Source organism: Cyprinodon tularosa, unplaced genomic scaffold (genome assembly GCF_016077235.1).
Source record: "Cyprinodon tularosa strain WSP-4 unplaced genomic scaffold, ASM1607723v1 ctg33, whole genome shotgun sequence".
NCBI lineage: Eukaryota > Metazoa > Chordata > Actinopteri > Cyprinodontiformes > Cyprinodontidae > Cyprinodon > Cyprinodon tularosa.
In genome coordinates this window covers 1,309,442-1,331,523 of record NW_024039041.1, presented here as the reverse complement: position 1 = coordinate 1,331,523, position 22,082 = coordinate 1,309,442, and the positions used below count along the sequence as shown (strand labels likewise).

The following is a 22,082-nucleotide window of genomic DNA, read 5'->3' as shown; positions in this document are numbered from 1 at the left end:
TACGTCATTTATTAAGATTTCTTAAGAAAACTAAACTGATAGAAAGGATTTAGTTTTTTTTTTTTTTTTTTTTTTTTAGGTTGCGTCCTGATCCACACTCCTTACCAGTAGGTAGCGGTAATGCACACCAATAAGTTGCTTGTCAACCGCCATTAAACAAGAAGAAAGAAAGAAAGAAAGAATCATCCCTGATATTATTTTGAAAACCTCTCACCGGATGTACAGTTCCTGCCTGCTTTGCTAGTAGAGGCTTCTAGCCGCGCGCTCCCGTGACTAATTTCATTGGAACTTTCTGCAGCAGGAAAAGCCCGATGTTTCCTGCTTCTCTTATTTGTGAAACGTTCATGGACAGCGACAAAAAACACACTCTGGATCTGAGAGTCCTTTAAGGGGCTTCAGCCTCACTTCTAACGAAAAAATATGTCACCTATTCGGAGATTTTAAACGCTACAGCTCGAAACATCCCGACTGGAAGTAAGAGAAGCGAGCTCAGCATCAAAAATACTGAAAGGTACGTGATGTTCATGTTCAACAGCTACCTTGTTATGTTTTTAAGAGCGTAGTTTTGGCTAACTATTTCGATGTAACATGTTGAATTCTATTTTAAGTCGTGTTATATTACATTAAATGACAAAATGTGGTATTTTGCGTAAAAACTGTGGAGTTAGCTGCTTTGCTGTTTAGCTTTGACAGAGCACCGGGGGCCAACTGTTTTTCCTTCTTTTAGCATAGTCTGCTAAAAGGCTGTTGTACACATGATCGAGCCTGTTGAATCTCTCATCTTTTACATGTCTTTCTGTCTCTCTGGGTGGTCAGCCCCTCCCTACCCTAGCTCAGTCCTTCCTCCCCCTGATCTCTGCTGGAGATACGTTTCCCCTAACACACGTGATCCATGTTTAGATTTAAAAATAAGCACCAAAGAAAGAGAGAGAAATATTTAAACCCTGCCTAACAGGTCTCAAACAGTAAGGCTGGAGTAGTTTATTTGCTTAATACAATTTCTTCACATCCCCTGACTGTGCAGATTATGTTTTAGATTTAAAAGGCGCTGACATGCTTCCCTATGTTGTTGCAGCTGTGACAGTCTTGTACAACTATTTAGACACCATTGGGATTTTTAAAAAAAGTTTTCTTTACTATACCTACCACAAACCTCATTGGTCTTGCATACAATTTGATGGTGAGAAGAAAGGGAGGCAAAATAACAAATTGTATTTAGTTGTAACCATCTTCCCTTTAATTCCAAAGGGAGGTGGGAGCAGACCCATAGCATGATGCTGCTGTCACCATGAGAAAAAGGTGTGTTTGGGGGGTGAGCTAGTTTCATAAAATTGCAGTTTTTGTTTCATATGACGATACACATCCTCCTCCTGTTCATACAGCAATGAGGCACATCTTCCCGTCCTGTTAATACCTGCTTGTTTTTTTGTTTGTTTGCATTTATGAGTTATTCAGAATCTGTTACTTTTAATTTTTTATTAAAGAGGGTTCAGCAAGTTTTGGGTTCGATTCCCAGCCCAGCGTCTTTCTGCATGGAGTTTGCATGTTCTCCCTGAGCATTCGTTGGTTCTCTCCAGGTACTCCGGCATCCTCCCACAGACCAAAAACATGACTGTTAGTTTAATTGGCTTCTCTAAATTCTCCTTAAGTGTGCGTAAGTGGTTGTCTGTCCTGTTTGTCTCTGTGTTGCCCGCCTCTCGCCCGTAGACAGCTGGAGATGGGCACCAGCACCCCTCGCGACCCAACTTGTGATTAGGCGTGTCAGAAAATGGATGGATGGATCTTAAAGGTCTACACTTTTTTCTTTTTTATACATTTGAGCAGGTCTAAAATATATATAAAAATACTTCTAAAAGTACTTCTGATTACAATGGGTTGTATTCTGCAATCATCTGAGATTATATGAGTAGCTACATGATAGAGCTAAGAAATGTGGTCTTTAGTTACATTTCTCAAATACAAATGAATAATTTTTCACAGCACTGTAAAATTAAGAGTTTGCATGGTAAAAAGGAAGAAAAGAGAAATTATCCAGAAAAACAACACTCACGGAGCAGCAACAGGTTTTTAAATATGTTGCTTTACTGTAAGCTGTCATGCCCTGGAGCTGGAACTGATCCAGAGTTTTTGTACAAGGAAAGCTGTCGGCACTGTGTGCAGCCTGTTGGTATTTAATCGTTGTCCTGGCAGTGATGTCAGGCGTAGGATCAGAGTTAATGGAGGAGGATGGCTGAATGCATCAAGGTTGACTGGGTTCACGCAAGGCAAGCCTCCCCAGCTGCACCTCCTCAAACTGTGTCTGCTGCATTTTAATAAGATACCAAGAAATGAAAGCAGTATTGGTCGTCATCTCTTTCAATGTGGTGGTTCGCCTTTGCGCTTTGAACCGACCAAATCACTTCAATCCGAACACATATATAGTCAAACTGAATGAATTGTTGCAAATGTCGGGTGAGTGCTTGAATACTTTTGGTGAAAATGAATGTTTATTTTCTGAAACGGCTCGTGCAGCTTTTTTTTTTTCTTTTTCTCAGCTTGATTTGTTTATTCAAAGCCACATGCCTCACTGAGCTGTCATGTTAGGCCCATCGCCCTTCTGTTTCTTTAGCTTTGGGTTTGCGGCTTGAATTCCTTGACATGTGTGATACAGAACCACAAGCTGAGGGGGAAAAAAATGCGCTTAATGTCCCCACAGGGTATTTGATTGTGAGCTAAAGTGCTACCAAAGCTATTTTTGATCCTGTCCCCATACGTTAACTCATGATGAGCATGTAGGAAGGCTTGAAGGAAAGTTGTTATAACAGCCTCATCTGCTCCACTGTCATCCTCATTGTCACTCAGCGTGATTTGTTTTGAATTGCTCTGACAATATTGGCAGGGTTTGTGGGTGCGGTGAATTCATAAAATGTCAGTTACACAATGTGATCACCATTATTTTCGTCTTGGACAAAAGGAATGCTAAAAAGCGGGTCCTACCCATGTGTTTGGAGCCCTCTCACCATGAAAACAGAAGCAGATGTTAGTTTTGGTTTTCTTTAGCATGTACCAGCCTCTGTTGCATAAACTTAAGAGTTTTACATCACAACAAGGTCTCTGCTTCAAGATTTTTAGCAAAACCTTTTGGAATCAGGCATATCTTTCAAGGAAAGCTGTTTTTAAATATCACAGCTCAATGGGTTTTCTTCTCAGAAGTGGCTCAAAGTGAAACTATAGCAGGATTAACTTTGGTAGCAAACAGAGAGAGCAGGGTTTTAGATGAAGAGGCCACTGGGCTCGTTTTAAACAAGCAGAAAGACATTTACCTGGAGGCTGCGTTCAGGAGCAGAGGGAGAGAGAGTGTACACAAAGCTTTTCCGTGTGTACAAAGCAGGGAGCTTTTTTTATTTTTTTTTATTACACAAAAAGCTACTAAACAAACTGGGCTGACCTCACTGACATCAAACAATGAACGAGTCAGAGCAGTAGACAAAAGGCTTTGTTGTAAGGCAGACATTGTATAACTCCCAGGATATGCTTCTCTGTTTAACATTGGGTTGGATTGAGCAGTGCTGAAAAATCTACAGTACGCCTCCAAATCTATTCAGATATCCTCCTCTGGTGTGTGTATTTTTTATTGATCTATAGTGCATAATTATTCATACCGTTTAGACGCAGCATAAGCTTTTAATTTTAATATATTCCTTTCTCACTGGTAGTAACATGAACGTTTTGGATGGACTAAGTCTTCTCTGGCTGAGTCGATTCTGATGGCAACTCTTCCTTTTAGGTTATTTTCACTTTTTTTTAAGATGGTGTCTCATATTCTTTCTAAAAAATAAATTTTGAACTCCTATCTAAATAAATATTATAAATTAATGTCTGTATGAATAATTGGCTTAATGATTGTCCTCCTTAAAGATGAACCTGCCGCCATCATCAAGTTTTATGCAGCCTCGAAGGACACATTTAAATGGCTGATCTGGGCCAGGTAATGGTAAATTTCACACCTTCGTTAGGTGCAGTTTGCTATTAGCTGCCCTCTCTAGACCGGGATGAACTACCGGTACTTCATATTGTTCCAACGGATTGTTCTAGGGGCAGTAATGCTCCAATATTGTGTTGATAGAAAAAAAAAAAACAGAATTAAAGATAAAGGCTGTTATTACTTTTGTGCTCAAATGTAGCTGTGCTTCTACACCTCTCCTCTATTCCTCAAGAAATGTTCAAACTCTTTCCTGTTCGGATTTGCGACTTGCTTTTTTCTCTTGTTGTCTTCTTTCAGTCAGATGTGCCGTACTGATGCCACATCCTTGTTTCCTGCCTTTGTTATACTAGGGTCTGATACACATACAGATAAACAATGCAGAGTCTCCCAGTGGTAACCGCACCAGGGTATGGTTCTTTGGTCTGTTTTAGGGTCTGTGTTATATTCATAACAATATGATCAGCTCCAAGTGCCGAACGCTCTTTTCACACCTAAAAGCAGTTGGTGGGATAAAAAACTATCTTCAGCTGGATATCAACCCTGTCCAGTTTCCCTGCCCTTGTTTACCCCCACAGCATGGCTCTGCCATCACCATGTTTCAAAGTGAGGACAGGTGCTAAAAATTCTTCAATTTTAATCTTGTGTTTTTTAGGTTTAAAAAAAAAAGCTTGTATTTTGTGTCTGGTGCATGTAAACGCCTGATAATCATTAGGGCTGGGTAAAAAAAATAGATTTTTAATTGATTCCTTTACATTTTTGCAAAATCGATGTCTAGGGAATGAGATCGATTAGTTTAATAGTGACGTGCATGACGTTCACATTCAACTGAGCAGGAAATATGCACTCAAGCTTACTTCAAGCCCGACACCTGCAAATATAGCCAATAGGTTTGCACTTATGAGACAGTTTTGGTCACATCTCAAGTTTAAATTGTCTGATTTACAAGTTTGCACTTTGTGTTTAATATTACAGGAAAAATTAAAAGACATGAGTATTTTGAAACACAGTTGAACCACTTTCATTATTGTAAAGACAGATCGAATCGAAATGAATCGATTTAGAACTGTATGAATCAAAATCAAATCGATTTAGGACTTTGGCGAAAATAACCATCCCTAATAATCATAAATATCTCATACCACACAGAAATCTCACTTAATATACCACCTATTAAAAAGTGAGAGAGTTAAAATGGTGAAATAAAAAGAAAATAATTTACGCGCTTTGTTTGGTGTGCCTCACATGAGCGTTCATGAAAGTGTCGTGCTAGTCTGTTGTCATGTCGCTCCCAAGCAGGCAGAACTTCGAACGAGCATGCGGGGAGGGTGAAGTTTTAATAAACTATGGCTGGAAAAACATAAAATATAGACTGGCTCAAACATAGAGCAAACCAATATTTTGCAAAGTGCAATATATGGAGAAAAGAGATTCATCTTTTTGCAATGGTACCATACCCTGGTACGTTTTTAGGCTGACAGGAAAGGGGGTATGAGAGAGTGGGAGAGACATGCGGGAGAGGACTATAGGTCGGAATCGAACCCAGGTCGCCCGCATCAAGGACTAAGGATTCATACATGGGTCGTGCGTGCTAACCACTGCACCACCAAAGCAAGAAAGGACATTTGAGTGATGAATCATAACATCTGTTTAAAGGCAATTCATCCATCAATATAACGCATTCTCATGAAGTAAACGGCTCTGTGATGTTTTTCAGATGTTTAACGAAAATAATATAAGCTTTGTGTTATGAGATTGTCTCAAGACATGGTGAAACAAAATTTGACCCATCTGAGTCCATTATAGCTTTCTGCTTGTTCGTCTATTTTTGTTGCTGAACGGATCATACAAACAGATTTCAAGTGTGATCAAATAAATACTGAATAAAGTTACAGCCCAAATTATTCTATAGAAGACTTTAATGGAAGAAGTACATTAAGTTAACATGTGTCTTTAAAATATAACATTGTGTAAGGAGTTGGAAAAATCTGTTTTATTACCATTTTTATTATTGGCATGTTTAAAGTTATTTAAGCTTCACAATAAAGGTTAAATGTTATTGATTTCAAGCACTTTAGCCCATTTTATAATTGCTGACCAGCTATGTTGCATATCTCTAATGGTGTTTTGATATATGGAGCAAAATCATGCATACTGGTAATATCCCGACCTCAATTCCATTTGCGTTTATCTATCTATATATAGCCCCCTATTTACTTCATGTCATCTTCAAGCACTTTACAAAGTCAATGTGATCAAATCTTACAAATTGGTCAAAAAGTTTCCTCTAATGAAACCAAGCATCTGATTGACTGACACACAGTTGGACTCCAGTCTTTGCTTAATAAATAGGTGTCTACTGAACTCAGAGTGGTTGCAAATGGTTTTATTACGGGCTTTCATATTAAAGTGAGGTGTGTGTAACAATATTTTAAAAAGGTTAAGAAGCATGCATATATTAGCAAGGAGCTGTGTGTTTATGTTTAACCTCTCAGTAACACGAACGTCTCTGGCTCTGCGTGTGACAGAAGGGCGATTGATGGCTAAGCAGGTGAATGAATGCAGAGGAAGGTTTCAGAAATGGACTCTAACCTCTCAGCAAAATGCAAAAAAGGAAAAAAAAGATGGACTATAACACATTAGTGGGAGATTATAGCCATTTACCAAGGAAGGAGTGAGTTAAATATTTGTCTACTTTAAAACGGCTCCATGTTGTTCTTCCTTGAAAAAAACAGAGAACTTAGTTCCTAGTAGCTGCATATAGAAAACAAATCTGTTTTCAGAAATTATCATTTTAAATACTGCAAGGAGCATTTCTTTTCCTTCTAATATAATGGCTGTCTGAGGTTAAATAGGTAAAAATGTTTTTTGACTCAATATTTTAGTTTTTTGAGTCTTATTTAGCGGTGTCGTTCCTAATTGGAACTAGAGTCAACATTGATACGCTCTCTTTGTGGTTTAAACAGGCAAAACCTCAGCAACATCATGAATATTTTAAAGAGAGGTTGATTAAAAAAAAAAAAAAAGAGCATAATTGTAAATTTTAGAAATAGAAATCTGAGAAGTGGCGTATTCTTCTGTAACCACACCACCACAGACAACGTTGCATTGATGCCCCAAAAATAAAGTCTAATGCTACCAGTTTTTTTTAAATATATCACTTAATCAAGAAGTGGATTTCCTCTGTATGTAATTTATGAGCATAAATACAGCGCTTGTATGAAGGGTTCAGAATTTGGTTTCAAAAAATGAGTAAACTAACGGCTCCACGAAAACCAACAGTGTATTGGAGAAGGGTTCGATTTAAAAAAATAATATCCTTACCTTTAAATATTTGTAAAAGCTATGTTTACTCTATGATCTACAAATATAAAGACAACTTTACAATTAAAATTTACCAGAGAGAGCTTTAAACAGTGAAGTGAAAGCATAGAAAAATAATCCTTTATTGAACAAAAATAATAAAATGTCCCCTTTTGTAGTTTGCTCAAAAGAACTATAGGCAGCCAAGCAAATTTGGCCAAGGAAAGTGCTCTAGTTGGTTAAATACACGATTCCCTACTGTGACACATGTTGGCAGCAGCTGTAAAGGCAGAGATGTTGCCAACATTTCCTGCATGATAAGCTAAACATGCAACTGGAGCTGCACCAGAAAGTCTATATGTCAGAACGGCCTAGTTAAAGCCCAGACCTAAATCCAGTTGAGAATGTGTGACCGGGTTTGTAAACTGATGTCAACAGATCTTAAATAAGGGGGGGGGAAATGGGGGGAATCTCAGTTTCTGAGAAATCTGCCTCCGAAACTAACCAAAGACATTTGGGTCTGTGGTTCAACAAAATGTTGAATGTATACAGAGGATCCCCACTGTTAGAAGACAAAACAAAACAAAAAAACCCAAAGCTGACAGTTACACGCACAAGAGACCTTGATTACTGCAACAACAAACTATGACTGAATGTATTTCACTTTTGTTAAGAAGACTTTGATATGTATTTAGATCTTATACGTGTATGTGTGACAAAGGACAGGGCATACTAAATTTAAACCTCATCCTTGACAGAGTGATACATGTCGGACTCAACAGACACCAACATGTAGATGTACGCCACTTTCAGTTCCTGAATTTCATAGTGTTCTATTCTCTTTTTCTTCTGTGCAGCAGAGTCCCAGCATGGGGATTGGCCACTTGTACACTTGAAGCCTTACCCAGGAGAGCTCATTACTCTACGACTCTGAATGCTGACAGACCCCAAGATGGAGGAGCAGTCCAGTTTCCCTAATGTCAGCATACCCTGCCACAATGAACAGAGAGACAAGAAGAAGCGTTACACAGTGCGTTGCCTCCATTCAGAAATATATGTTTTCACTTTGGAAATGTTAGCAGGTGTCATCGAGTTTTAGGGTGTTACATTTTGAAACAAGTACATGTTCAACATTTAATGAGACGCTCCGCATTTTCTCATGTGTGAACCTTTTTCAGGTTTACAAAGTGATGGTGTCTGTTGGACGACAGGAGTGGTTTGTTTTCAGGCGATATGCGGAGTTTGATAAACTCTATAACACAGTAAGTCTTGTTTTCCTTCAAAAATAAGTGTGCAACTTAGTAAATTTAACTATTATTTGAATTATGTGAATGAAATGGTAACAACAGCAGTGGTTCCATTGGTTGAGAACAGAAATCGACTGCTGATACCGATTATTTTACCATCAGTCTACCCGATCCCCAATATATTGTCTTATTTTTAGTTTTTGTGTGTGGAAGCGATATTACTTTCTCTTCCTCCACTTACATGATAAAGATGTCAATGATAATGAATGTTACACCAGTCTCAGTTAAAACAAAAACAAACATTTATCAACAAATCAAACAAAAAAAATTTGGTGGGCAGGCCAGTTTAGGTACCAGATCTGCTCGGCTGGTCTTCTCTGGGCCTTGCCCCTTCTTATGACATCATCATATGGCAACTCCACTCAGACAAACTATATTGCACCTATTTCTTAACCCTTTATAGGGCATTCAGTGAAATACTTTGAAAATCTAAATTTTAAGCCGATAGTGTTATTGGAATCCAGAACAAGACTTTATTACCTTTGTGAAATTCAAAAAATGTAGATATTTTGATGGCAAAAATGAAAGTAATAACAAGATGTCAATGTAATAACAAGAAACGCCAACTTGCCCAAATATATTTAGAAAATTAACAAAAGTGCTTCTATAAGAAATTAATGAAAAACAATCTGAGAGTGAATGAAAAAAATCTTTTTTGGTACTTAGAGGCATTAATGCTGATACTGGCACTTACATTTTTTTGTTTATAAACCTAAACATAATTATTTACTAGGCTTAATAACCTTCCAACTTGACTTTTTAACTTTTCAATTAGATTTTTTATTTTTTTTCTTGACTTGTTATCTTTTTTTTTTCAACTTAATTTACAGTTGGTAATATATCATTCAATGCCTCATCTAATTGATCAAATGGCAAAATAACCTATAGACCTCACTGAGGGACAGGAGAGGCTCCATTTGTAAGGGGTATGCAGGTGATCAAAAACGGTAACTTGCCTTAAAAAGGGTTAAGAATTAGATGGTGTCTCAATATATTATTATCCATTTTTGCTATTATTTTTCGTTTCATTGGCAGACGTCGGCAACCGTCGTCGTGCACCTCAAAAAATCCTGACTTCATGTCGGAAGGTCGCGAACCCGCGCAGACCTCAAGCGGAAGTAGGCAGACAAAAATCAGCTTCAACCTACTCGATTCGGTGCTGGGGCGCGCCATTTTTAAAAGCCGAGGAGTAAACAACAATGGATAACCACGACTAAAGGTTGATCGAGGACGTTCGTGAGTACAACCACTTGTACGATGCCAAAGACATGTTTTGGAAAATAAACACTCCTGCCGGCGCCGCTGAAGAAGTTCTCGTGACCATCCGCTGAAGTTCTTGCAAGTTCCCGAATATGCTTCCCCTAGTGCTTTGGCAGGAAACTGCTGTGCGTCTCTAGAAAATATAGACCGACGGCACAGAAGCATACCAGCAAAACTTGTTTGCGACCAGACGCAAGCGACATTTGATGTGTGCGGTTGCAGAAGTATAATCCGCCCTTAATATGGCTAATTGACCAAGCTAAAAGAGGCTAATCCGTTAGCTACTGAGCACAGCTACCCACAGCGCTACCCAGCTCTCTCACTGGTTACTCATGCAAAACCACGAGTAACCAAAGTAACTAATGGTTTTGCAGTTACTTTGTTCACTATAAACAGATTTTTTCAGCTTTGTTATCAATCTGGTAAAACTTGATCAGTCAATAGACACGCTAACACTACAGATGCTCCCGACTCGGCACACGGACGCTGCATTGTTATTATTGTTTTCTGGGCAACCACAATGTTTTACATCATGTGGCAACATTCAGCCAATCATATATAGCGTAACGTCACTGGCATGCGGTGGGCCCGAGCAGATCTGACCACCCGAGCAGATCCCTGACCTGTGTCATATGTTATATATATATGTTGTGTTATATTTGTGTTATACTATGTTATATTTCGTGGATCTTCCACATTAATCAGAGCTTATTTACTTCTGATCATTTAATTTACATTGGAAATATATACCTAAACTAAAGTCTTCATCTATCACTCTATTTGGTAAACTTAATCGAAATTATTTGTAAAGTAGGTGTATGGGAAAATTGAACACTACAGAAGAGGATTAGGGCCATAAAAAATGCTTTTAAATTCTGACTTAATTCAAAGAATTTTGACTTTAATCTTAGAATTCTGACTTTATTTTTAGATTTAGAAGTCAAATTATTTAAGACTCTCTCACCAAAACCCAGGGTTATCACTTTGATAAAGTAGGAATATTACATGTAGTCATAACCGGGGGAGATTCTGAGAATAAAGTAATCCTCAACAGCCATTTTGTTTTATTGAGTTGATTTTTTTTGTCTTTTTTTTTTAAATGGCCCTAATCCTCTTCCGTAGGGGGAGATACTGAGCAAAGCCTTTTTATAATAAACTTCCTTTAACGTCTTTTGTTTTTCTTCCGACTCAGTTAAAAAAACAGTTCCCATCTATGAACTTGAAAATTCCGGCTAAAAGGATATTTGGGGACAATTTTGACCCAGGTAAGTGGTTTCTGGTCCGCCTGCTAAATTGAAAGCTCAGATAAAAATCTCATTCAGTAAGATTCAGACCCCTTTTAATTTTTTAACTCTTTGTTTCATTGCAGCCATTTTCTAATATCAATAAATTTATTTTATTTCTCATTAATGTACACTCAGCACACCTTCTTGACAGATTTTTGCCTTGCCACAATTCTGTCTCTAAACTCATTGGGCAGTTCCTTCGACCTCATGAATCTCGTTTGCTCTGATATCCACTGTGAGCTGGAAGGTCTTATGTAGACAGGTGTGTGCCTTTCCTAATCAAGTCCAATCAGTTTAATTAAACACAGCTGGACTCCAATGAAGGAGCAGACTCAGAAGAAATGGACAGCATGTGAGTTAAATATGAGTGTCACAGCAAAGACTGATATTTCAGTTTTTCTTTTTTATTAAATTTGTAACACTTTCTACATTTCTGTTTTTTTTTTCTGTCAAGATGGGATGCTGAGAAATAAAATTAACTTTTTTGATTTTAGGAAATGGCTGCAATGAAACCAAGAGTGAAAAATTTAAAGGGCTCCGAACATTTTCCTTACCCACTGTATGTTGTGTGTATATTATTGTTGTGCTCTATTGAAATCTGCCTCTAAACCACAGAATTCATCAAGCAACGAAGAGCAGGGCTTCATGAGTTCATCAAGCGGATCGTCTCTAATCCTCAGCTTTCCAGCCAGTAAGTGTGTGCTGCAAATACAGCAAAGGAAATTACGATTAGATGACAAGTACTTAGTTTATGTTGGATTTCTTGATGGTAAGTGGAAAGAAAAAAATGGTGAAACCTTTAATGCTGTCTGAATAGGTGCAGCTGATTTGCAGGTCAGTGCAAGGAACCCAAATAATAAAAAAAACAACTCTGTGTACACCCACATCAGCCAAGGTGCAATGTGGGTGCGGTTATGAGGTTGCGCGCTCAAAGAACGATTTTCAGCAGTAGAGATACGCAAACCAAACAGGAAAAAGTCCTGATGAATTTCAGAATAAGATCAACCCACCAACGTTAACTTGACTACTGTAAACAAAATGGGAAAACAGAAACATGAGGGTACAGAGGGGCTATTGAAGGATGGAGAAGGATCATTTACAGTATGTGCATGGATAAATGGAGTTTTTCTCCTGGAAAAAGTTCCAACCCATGGGAATCTCTGCACTTTTGCAGTCGATGCAGTAGATGGGCTGGGCTGGCTAAGGTGTTCAGTATGTGGCTTTCTGTGGCGAGGCTGCACCGCAGTCCATCCACTGTCAGTATAATCCCATTGTAAATGGATATGCATATCACTGAGGGACATTCCGGTTCCCACGGATTGGTTATGCTTCACTATCCAAAGTGGTTAATCAATGACAGATTCTTTTTACCTTTATTTGTAGTGTAAATGGAGCAAATTGATGTAATGTATCTTCTAAAGATAAGTAAAAAATATCGCTCTTCTATGAAAGCATTACTAAAAGACTGTCAATAACAGGAACTTTTTTCACCCTTTATTTAGAGAGGGGAGAAAAAAAAAAAGAATGAATTGGAGAAGGTGGTGGATCAGCCCATCCACCCCCAGTGCTTCTTTCTTTTTTCATATATTTTATAGATCATTTAGTTTTTCCTTTTGATATTTTTTTATGGTTACCAAAGGTCAACAAAAAAAATACATAAACATGATTTTGATTGTTTGTACTGCAACCAAAGGTTACCCCTTTAAATACTTAAATTTCTGTTAGATATTTGTGGCTCAAATGCCCTGCATATTGGTTTGATTGGATGTGTTGTATAACTTTTTTTCCCTTGGAATTTTTTACGGAAATCTTTTCATAAAGTATTGATTCATTTAACATGTACTGTATAAATATTCAGTAAAAAAAAATTCTAGAGGTTCTTACAAATATTTTTTCATATGTTTTTTGTTCCAAATGACTCGTTAAAGCCCAGATGTGCGGAGCTTTCTTCTAATGGACAAAATGCATCAACTTTCAGATGCCTCTGAGGATGAAGATGACAAAGTGAGTATCATCCTCTTGGATGAAAATTGATCTCATGCTTCAATAGTTCATTGCATTGCTTAATTCAGCATGTAAACTTGGTAAGCTGGTAGTTAATTTAATGTTCATCTGGTGTTTAACAGAATGGCTCTACCTCCAGAAACATTAACCTGGGACCCTCTGGAAATCCACAGTATGTTTCCTGCTTGGTTTAATTCTTGTGTATGGCTTTAATGTCTCTTTTGTTTTAAATGAAACATAAAAATTCTTCATAAAGTAGTGATGGAAATTTTCCTTTCTCTTTCAGAGCAAAGCCTACAGACTTTGACTTTTTAAAAGTTATTGGAAAGGGGAGTTTTGGAAAGGTATGGGACCCCTACAACAACAGGGGCACAAATATTCACACCACATTTCGGTTCGGACGGTTTTCATAAACCGTCCGAACCGTTCGGTTTCGACTGTTTCGGTTCGGGTGTGTTGCGTTCAGTTCATGCGCTGCTCCTTTTTCTCATAGGTGAAGCGTGTACACTCCAGAGCAGAAGGTGGCGGTACCGCGACAAAAGCCAACCACCAGTAGTAAACAAGAAGAAGCAAAGCCGCGTAGCCGGGTGTAGCAGAAAAAAATCAGTTGTTGTGGAGAATTGTGGAGCTATGGCGAGTGGAAAAGAACAGTAGTTGGAAGACGCGCCAGCAGCACTTTATAGGTTTGCTGTATGGGACCACTTTGCATTTTGAGTGACCTACGATGACGGCAGAAAGAAAGTTGTGGATAAAAGTACAACAGTGTGCAAGCATTGTGCAACACGTTTTGTTTATGCTAACAGCAACATGACCAACATGTCATGCTAACCCCGAAAATCCCACATACTCCGTCAGCGCTCCGCTGCGCTCCAGACCTCCTGCACAAAGAAAAGCCTACAGCCTGCACTGTGGCTCCCATCCGCTCCGCTCTGAGTTCCTTGGAGATGGTTGAGGGCATGCGCAAGATGATTAAATTCAAAGCAGCAAAACATGTGGAAATGAACCATGGTTTCCGTGGATCATTAAAATTTAATTACAATTCATTAATTTTTTTTTTCATTAATTTCATTCATTTTTATTTTTTCATTAATTTTTTTATTTTTTGGTGTAATAATAAACATATACCGAACCGAAAACCGTAACCACGAAATCGTGAACCGAACCGTGGATTTTGTGAACCGTTCTACCCCTAAAATAAATATATATGTGTATGTGTTTGTATGTAGTCAGTTTGTGTATGTAAATATCAAATATTGTCTCTGATAGTAAGTGTACCATGGATAAAAATTACAAAACTTTTCTTTTTAAGTAGGAGAACTTGATCAAACGATGGCAGACTAATTACTTTTTTGCCCCACTGTATATTTTTAACCCCCATTATTTATACACCTCTAAAGTTCAACCAGTTTCCTTAAATCTAAAGACATAGGGTTTGTGGAATTATCCTGCAATCTGTGATTAAGTTAGATATGACCTTCCCTGTGGTTTTATTGCATAAAGACCAAATTATAAAAATGTTTTGTCATGTTTTTTATTTTATTGTCATGAATACTGCCTGTGTTTTGCTCTGGAGGAACAAGAAGTTTTAGTTCTCCATATGCTGGCCTTTCCATTTAGGAACTGAGAATCTCTTTGGGAATTACTATGGTTACCTCTCTATCTAACACGCTTCGTTTTACGCCCACACAGGTTTTCCTTGCAAAACGAAAACATGACGGAAAGTGTTATGCGGTGAAAGTCTTACAGAAAAAAGTGATTCTCAACAGAAAAGAGGTACATTCACCAATCAGTGATGTCTTGGATCATTTGAGTGTGTTGGTCATGCTGCTCTGTGTTGTAACCCTCCCTCTGAATTATCCCTCCAATCAGCAAAAACACATTATGGCCGAGCGCAACGTACTGCTGAAAAATGTGAAACACCCATTTCTGGTCGGACTTCACTATTCCTTTCAGACCACAGACAAGTTGTACTTCGTCTTGGATTTCGTCAATGGAGGAGAAGTGAGTTCTTTCAGTTTGGTTGGGGGGGAATAAGATGCTCGCACTGACTCACATGATTCAGCTGTGGAATGAAGTAATACAGGATTGAAATACTGGGTTGTTTGGAGCTATGCTTAGGTTGGTTCCAGCATCTGCGTGTGTGAAATGCCTCTTAGAAATTACAGCTTTACTCCGACCAGAGTGACTTTTGAGTGTGACTTCCTCTGGAGATCTCTGTAGAGTGTGATTCTCAGTCTTTTTTAAGCTGCTGTTTGTGGGAATGACTAACATCAGTCTGCCTCTGTAAATCCGCCTCTTGCCTACTGTTACACGGTCTCTATAAATACAGTATCAAATCACAGTGTTTTGACTCTTAGATTAAATGAATGCTGCTGTGTCTTTTAAAAAAAATTAACCAGAATGTTCTCATTCCAGCTTTTCTTTCATCTTCAAAGAGAAAGGACATTTTCAGAAACCAGAGCAAAGTTTTACATTGCAGAAATGGCGAGTGCGCTTGGATATCTGCATTCTCTAGATATTGTTTACAGGTATGGATTACAGGTTGAAATTAGGTTTTCAAATATTTTTACTTATAAAAAAATACTTCAACGCTAGCTTACAGTAGCATTTAGCCTCCCTTACTGGGATACATCTAAATAAAATTGAGTCTCTAGGTAAATCTAGCTGTTCTGTCAAGGTCTTTGAAGTTTGAGTAAAGTACTGAGCAAATAGCATCATGAAGAATAAGAAAGACGGCTCAGAGATTAAAGTTCTGGAGATACTTTAAGCTGGGTTAGCTTACAAATCACTACCTTAAGGTATTATGGCCCTCTGCAAAATTTCCAAAACATTTCCATCTATTTTAACAGATGGGGCAGGAGAGGAGATGATGATGATAATAGAGAGGGTGCTTAAAAACAACTTAAGACTGGTGTTGAAAGCGGTAAAGGAAAGTCAGGCACAATGTTTTTTATATTTAACGCCAATGCAATATTTAAAAAAAAGTTTTGGGCCAATAAAACATGTAAAAATAGCATGAACTGTGAACAAACATCCCTCATTTAGACAAACAGCCCTGCTAAATGAGTCAAAGGATAAACTTAAATAGCGACTGATCATTTTTCAAAGACACTAAAACTAACATAAAAAAACTCCCATTCTCCCCTATGGTCCTAGATTCTGATACGAGTCACTTAGCAGGTCTCCAGATTGGCCTGCTCTGCCCATTTTTATAACCTCTGGTATAAATATAATGTGGGCACTTATTTTAGAAAAGAGTGTAATGTTTTTGTATGAATTAACTTTTTCTAAACCAAAACCATTTTTACTTTTTGTTCATCTGTAAAATAAATCCTGCATGTAAAGAAAGCAAAACTGAATTGTAGTGAGGTTCACCTTCTAGCAGAACAACAACCCTAAATATACAGAAAGGGCTACAATAGGATGGTTTTAAATCGGAGCCTTGTTAGAATAGTCCATTATTCTAACAAGAATCTGACAGATCTTAACGTTTGATGTCTACCTTTTGACTATCATCAATCACAGATTCTAATTTGAAAAAGGTTTTAGCACAAGACTGTTTTATTGTTTCTTATTTTTCATGTTTTGTCTTCCAGAGACTTAAAGCCAGAGAATATCCTTCTTGACCATGAGGTAGGTGTTCGTCCTTTTTATTTGAATCATAAATACACACTGGAATGATGCTTCATTCTGTGCCCTAATGGACGGTTTGTTCAGCATGCACCGAGTTTGCATCCCAGTTTTCTAGGAACAATTTTACCCGACATTGTAATTTCCTGTTTCAGTTTGATGTGAAGCATGTGATTGGATTAGGTCTGACTGTGTCCTGCTTGTCCTGTGAGGGACCGGTGAATGGGACTGACCGAGCATCGTTGATGCCAGCTTTCCTGGCAACAATAGAGGCCTCAGTGTGCGGGGATAATGAGGTGCTTGTGTGGCACGTTATCTAAAAATGTCCACGTCTTGTCTCTTGAAGGGGCATATCGTGCTGACGGACTTTGGATTGTGCAAGGAGGGCATTTCCCAGACGGATACCACCTCTACGTTTTGTGGAACTCCTGAGGTAACTTGTCTGTTGTTTGCTGCTGTGAAATTTACCAAAAAGATTTGTATTAGTGTCTTTTTTTTTTTTACAGGGAAAAATTATTCCATTGACCCAAACATTTTTTTTATTTCTCAGTATTTGGCTCCAGAAGTCCTGAGGAAGCACCCATATGACAACACTGTGGACTGGTGGTGTCTGGGATCTGTGCTGTATGAAATGCTCTTTGGTTTAGTGAGTTTCACTTCAGCTGTTTTTAAATCTGTTCCCAATCTTCACAAGTTGTTGAGTCATCCCACTGATTCACAGACGTACTAAAGCTGTCTATTCTTTACATTCTAGCCCCCATTTTACAGCAGGGATACACACGAGATGTATGACAACATCCTGCACAAACCCTTAGCAATGCGTCCTGGGGCGTCCAGCATAGCATGGTCTCTTCTTCAGGGTCTCCTGGAGAAAGATCGCACACACAGACTGGGATCCAGAGATGACTTTGTGAGTTGAATGTTTGTTTATCTTACTACAGCCATAAAAGACAATGAATTTTATCTGGCATTTCATATGATGGATCAACCCACAAGTGGTATTTCATTTAGGAAAAAGGTGTATTTGGTCTTTACTTTTGCCTTTTTGTATTTAAAAAATCAGAACAATGTGCCATGCAGTTGCATGAAGCTCACTTAAGCTTGAGCGCCCCCTTTCAAGGGGGCAGGAGCTATTTTCCAACAATAAGCTTGGAGCTCACTAACTCTGACCCTGACACACACTTATCATATGTCCAGGTCTTCATCTACTGCATTCTAATATCCACTGACCACAGTTTAAACACAGTGGTAAAAAACACTCAGATAGCCAAAATGCATTTTATGACCAAGTTTATTTTTCAGTGGGCTTGTTTTTGACAACACAACTAGCTGTGCCGAATTATGCATTTCTAATGTAAGCCAGAATCATATGCAAATCTCTGATTCGCAGCCGACCACTCAAAAACGTCCTCGGGAAAACGTCAGCAAAACCAAGCAACGCAAATACAATCTGTCATAACTTTGCTGTTTTTTTTTTTTTCATCAAAAGATATTTTCATACCAATTAAAGTCAGTTTCTGGAATATATCCAACTGATAGCCTATTATTTAGCTAAAAGCTTATTGTTCTCTCTGTATTACGGTAATATGACATGCCTATATTTGGAAACTGTATCTGTGTGTAAATCAGTACGACCTCTCCTACTCTCGTTTGTGATTTGCTGGGGCTTCTGTGCAGCTCAAATTGGTGCATATCACTAGATTCTGTAGAATGTGACCTTTCCGAACTAGTATGAAGCTCCCTGATTGGATAAAAGCTTATTTAGATATGCCTGCAGGTCCAATTTTTTTCACCTTAGCTTTTTATGTATATTGTGTGATTAGTGTGTGTACATAAAGAGTGTTAAAAAACAAAACTTATTCTTTGGAGGAAAACTTTTATTTTTATAACCTAATAGTATGTGAACATCTGCTTTTTTTTTTTTTTTTTTTTTTTTTTTTTTTTTTTTTTTTGTGAAACTGATTTTTCAGCCAAAAAAATTAAATAATAAAATTAATAAATTAAAGTAAATTTAATAAACGCTAAAAATAATTTACTTTCACATCCACATCATCCCTCATGCCCTTTGTTGTTTGATAACAATATTAGCAGTTTAGACAGAATGCAAATTGTGAAATCCAGGTAAACCCATTCCTTTAGAAATTCACCTGTATAGCAAACAACTCAGGAATTATGTTTGTTGCTACAATTAGACCTTTTGTTTTAGTTTTTAGCTCCCTCTGCTGGTAGATCATTGAACAGCATCCCTACATAGTTTGAAATAATTAGAGAGTAAAGAATTGTTGATTCTGCTTTTTTTAGACAAGCATGGTTAAGAATGGAAATAAAAAAATACAGTATAGTAGTATCTTTTAGATTTACTTTCCATCTGCCTATCTTCCCATCTATCTGTCAATTATTCATCCAACTTCCTTAATTGTTCCTTTGGTTTTTTCCAATCCTCCATTCCTTTTTTTGTGCAGTACTTTATTATTTCCCTCTGTCTGTTCTTCATTTCCTCTGTTCTTTCAACCCTCTCATCCTTCCTGCCATTCTCGCTTCCTTATGAAATGTTATACTCGTATAAAATAAAATCATGGGACAGAGAGGTCTGGAAAGAAAATCAGAATCGGGTTGATGCGTTTTGTTTTTTTATGTTTTGTTTTTCAGAATGAGATCAAAACACACAGCTTCTTCTCATCGATCAACTGGAATGATCTTGAACAGAAGAAGATCCCTGTCCCATTTAAACCTAATGTGGTAAATATTTTGTTTCATCCAGTATTTGAAGCGTTTTTACATTTGTCTTTACTGGTTCATTTTTTTCTGTTATATTGTTTGGGAACAGAATATTGTTTGGAATCCTATGCTGCTCATTATATTTCATAATGCATCTTATCCTGAATCTTAACACCTCTTTACCTAATTTCTTTTAAAAAATAATTTTACACATGAACTTATTAGTTCAATTTTACATTATGTAAGCTAAGGAAATCAATGGCTTTTGAACGATTTTTAAGATGCTCCTTTCTGCTAACTTTACTGAGTGTATTTCATGAGTGTCGTTCTGAGCCAAGTGTCGTTTAATGTTTTGACAGAGCTCTCCCTGCGATATTACAAACTTTGACCCCGAGTTCACAGAGGAGATGGTTCCCAACTCGATTTGCTGGACTCAAGAACATTCCATTGTCAACGCCAGTGTAATGGAGGCCGACGATGCCTTTCTGGGCTTCTCATATGCCCCACCTTCTGATGACTCATTCCAGTGAATCAACCCCACTAAGGGGGTCCTCATTTGCCTTAACCATTGTAAAAACATTGACTAAAGGGAAAAAAAAGTTAGAACAAAGAGGTTTACTTGTTCTGTGAAGCCAAAGCTAGCAACAGAGAATAACCTGCACTTAAAACTGATATTGATTGGAAGAAAGTCTATTTTACCTTTTTTGTATTTATATAAAAATATATATAACAGATGCTATATTTTAGAATTAAGCTAATGTGCTCGCTGGTATTGTGATTTCAGGTCTTTTCTAAAAATGAGCCTTAAAACGATACCTGAAATAAAATCAAGAAGCAGGTGTTTGAAAACTTGAAATGTTCATTGTACTTAAAAAAAAAGGAAGCATTTTAACAGGCAGATCCAATGGTCCATGCCCATGTTCTTATTAAAACTAAAAAGCATTTGAATCATACTAGTTGAGGTGCCTTTTGTTTCTTTTATGCTGGAATATTTTGATACATGCTTTAACACATCTGTTCACATTAAATATTCGTAATGCTTGTCTTCAACTGGCCTGTACTTCTACTGTAATGATTAAAAACCAAAGGCACAAAGTCCAGACTCGGTGTGTATTGTTGGTATTTTTATTGATTTGTTATGTCTATTGTATAAGTGCCTGTCAGTCATCTCTGTTTTGAATTGAATACAAACTTTATCATTCAAAAAATTTGTGAAAGTGAAACAAAACGCTGATTCTGTAACAACTCTCAGAATAAGGTGATTAAAAAGACAGCCTTTTCTCAAATTAACAGCTTTTTTAAGAGTGTATCAGTACAGCTTAGTCAAAAGAGCATGCCATCCAAAGGTAATTATTTTTAGTCATATACCGTTCAAAAACAGCAACAAGGTTCAGCACCTATATCTGATTTGCATCTAAATTACACGTATAAAGTGTAAAGTTTTGGTTCAGTGCTTGATTTAGAGGGTCATTTTCAAAGTAGAAGGGTTGATATTTAGAAGAAAAATATATAAGCCACCAAATTACAATTATGTAATGCAGTCAAAACTGAGCTGAGATTTATGTCTGCCTTTTGTCTGTCGGGGTCTTGTGCCTATGTGCGAAAAGCTGTGTACAGCCTGGACAGGTCGCCATTTAACTCAGGGCAACAGAGACACAGCTATGCACACACACACCAAAAGGCAATTAAGAGTTGCAGATCAACCTTACAGTTCTATTTAGACTATGGCTGAAACCATGATTAATCGATTATTGAAATAATCGTCAATTAATTGATTAACTAGAGTATAGAGACTGTAAAATATGCCTTTAACTGACAGAGTAACCCACTTAGTGCAGTAATTATACCAAGATTTAAAAAAAATATATAAATATTTTGCATTTAAGATTTAAAAAATACTTAATTTGTCAATATTCTTTATCCAGAACTCCAATTATAATGAAAAGAATTGACAGCTTAATCGATTTACAAAATAATCACTAGTTGCAGCCCTAGTTTAGACTGTGGGAGGAAGCTGGAGTACCCAGGGAGAACCTGCAAACCCAAGGATGGGAGTCAAAAAATATCCCCTTGCTGCAGGTCAAAGTGTTTTTTTTTTTTTTTTTTTAGCATGAGAACCTTAGAAAGGTCCAGCTTTAAAAAATTTTAAAGCCCTCTTAAATATTTAAAACGCTCACAAAACAGTCCAAACATGGACCTTATAATTCTAAGACAATGCAAGACTCAATTAAAAAGAAAGTTTGGCATTTTGGAGACTTTTATCTAATTTGTAAAAATTTCAAATTGGCAGATTTCAAAGCGGAGAGGACCAGACAGCTGAGAACCAAAAGTTGGAAGACTTTAAAGATATTTTAAAACTGGTTTAAAAAGGTGTAGCTTTCACTTTAGAAAACTTTAATCTGTGATTCCCTGTTTGTGTTTACTGTTAGAAATAAAACCCATTTGAATTTGTTTCATTTTAAATTAAAACTTAAAATACAAATGAAGTTGAAAAACTCATAAAACTAGTTTTATTATAAATAAAATAATGTTTTCAGATTTAAGAAAGAGCAGAGTTATAAATTAATTTTAAACTCTTTATTAAGAGGAATGTTCCTTTAAATGATTGAACTG

General features: G+C 37.3%; 1 protein-coding gene across 2 annotated transcripts; it reads left to right on the top strand.

Annotated features, from left to right (window-relative positions):
* Positions 1 to 260: 260 nt before the first annotated feature.
* sgk3 (serum/glucocorticoid regulated kinase family member 3) lies at positions 261 to 20,348 on the top strand. 2 transcript variants are annotated; one of them, XM_038293758.1, is made up of 17 exons: positions 261 to 511; positions 8,125 to 8,294; positions 8,443 to 8,526; positions 11,024 to 11,096; positions 11,733 to 11,808; positions 13,046 to 13,121; positions 13,244 to 13,293; positions 13,408 to 13,465; positions 14,811 to 14,894; positions 14,991 to 15,122; positions 15,537 to 15,649; positions 16,718 to 16,754; positions 17,098 to 17,184; positions 17,302 to 17,397; positions 17,506 to 17,661; positions 19,401 to 19,490; positions 19,829 to 20,348. In XM_038293758.1, the coding sequence occupies exons 2-17, from the start codon at positions 8,199 to 8,201 to the stop codon at positions 19,997 to 19,999; spliced, it is 1,479 nt and encodes a 492-aa protein (XP_038149686.1). In that variant the 5' UTR covers positions 261 to 511; positions 8,125 to 8,198; the 3' UTR covers positions 20,000 to 20,348. The 2 variants fall into 2 exon arrangements, with proteins under 2 accessions (XP_038149686.1, XP_038149685.1); XM_038293757.1 differs by having other exon boundaries at positions 262 to 511; positions 8,122 to 8,294.
* The last annotated feature ends 1,734 nt before the right edge of the window (positions 20,349 to 22,082 follow it).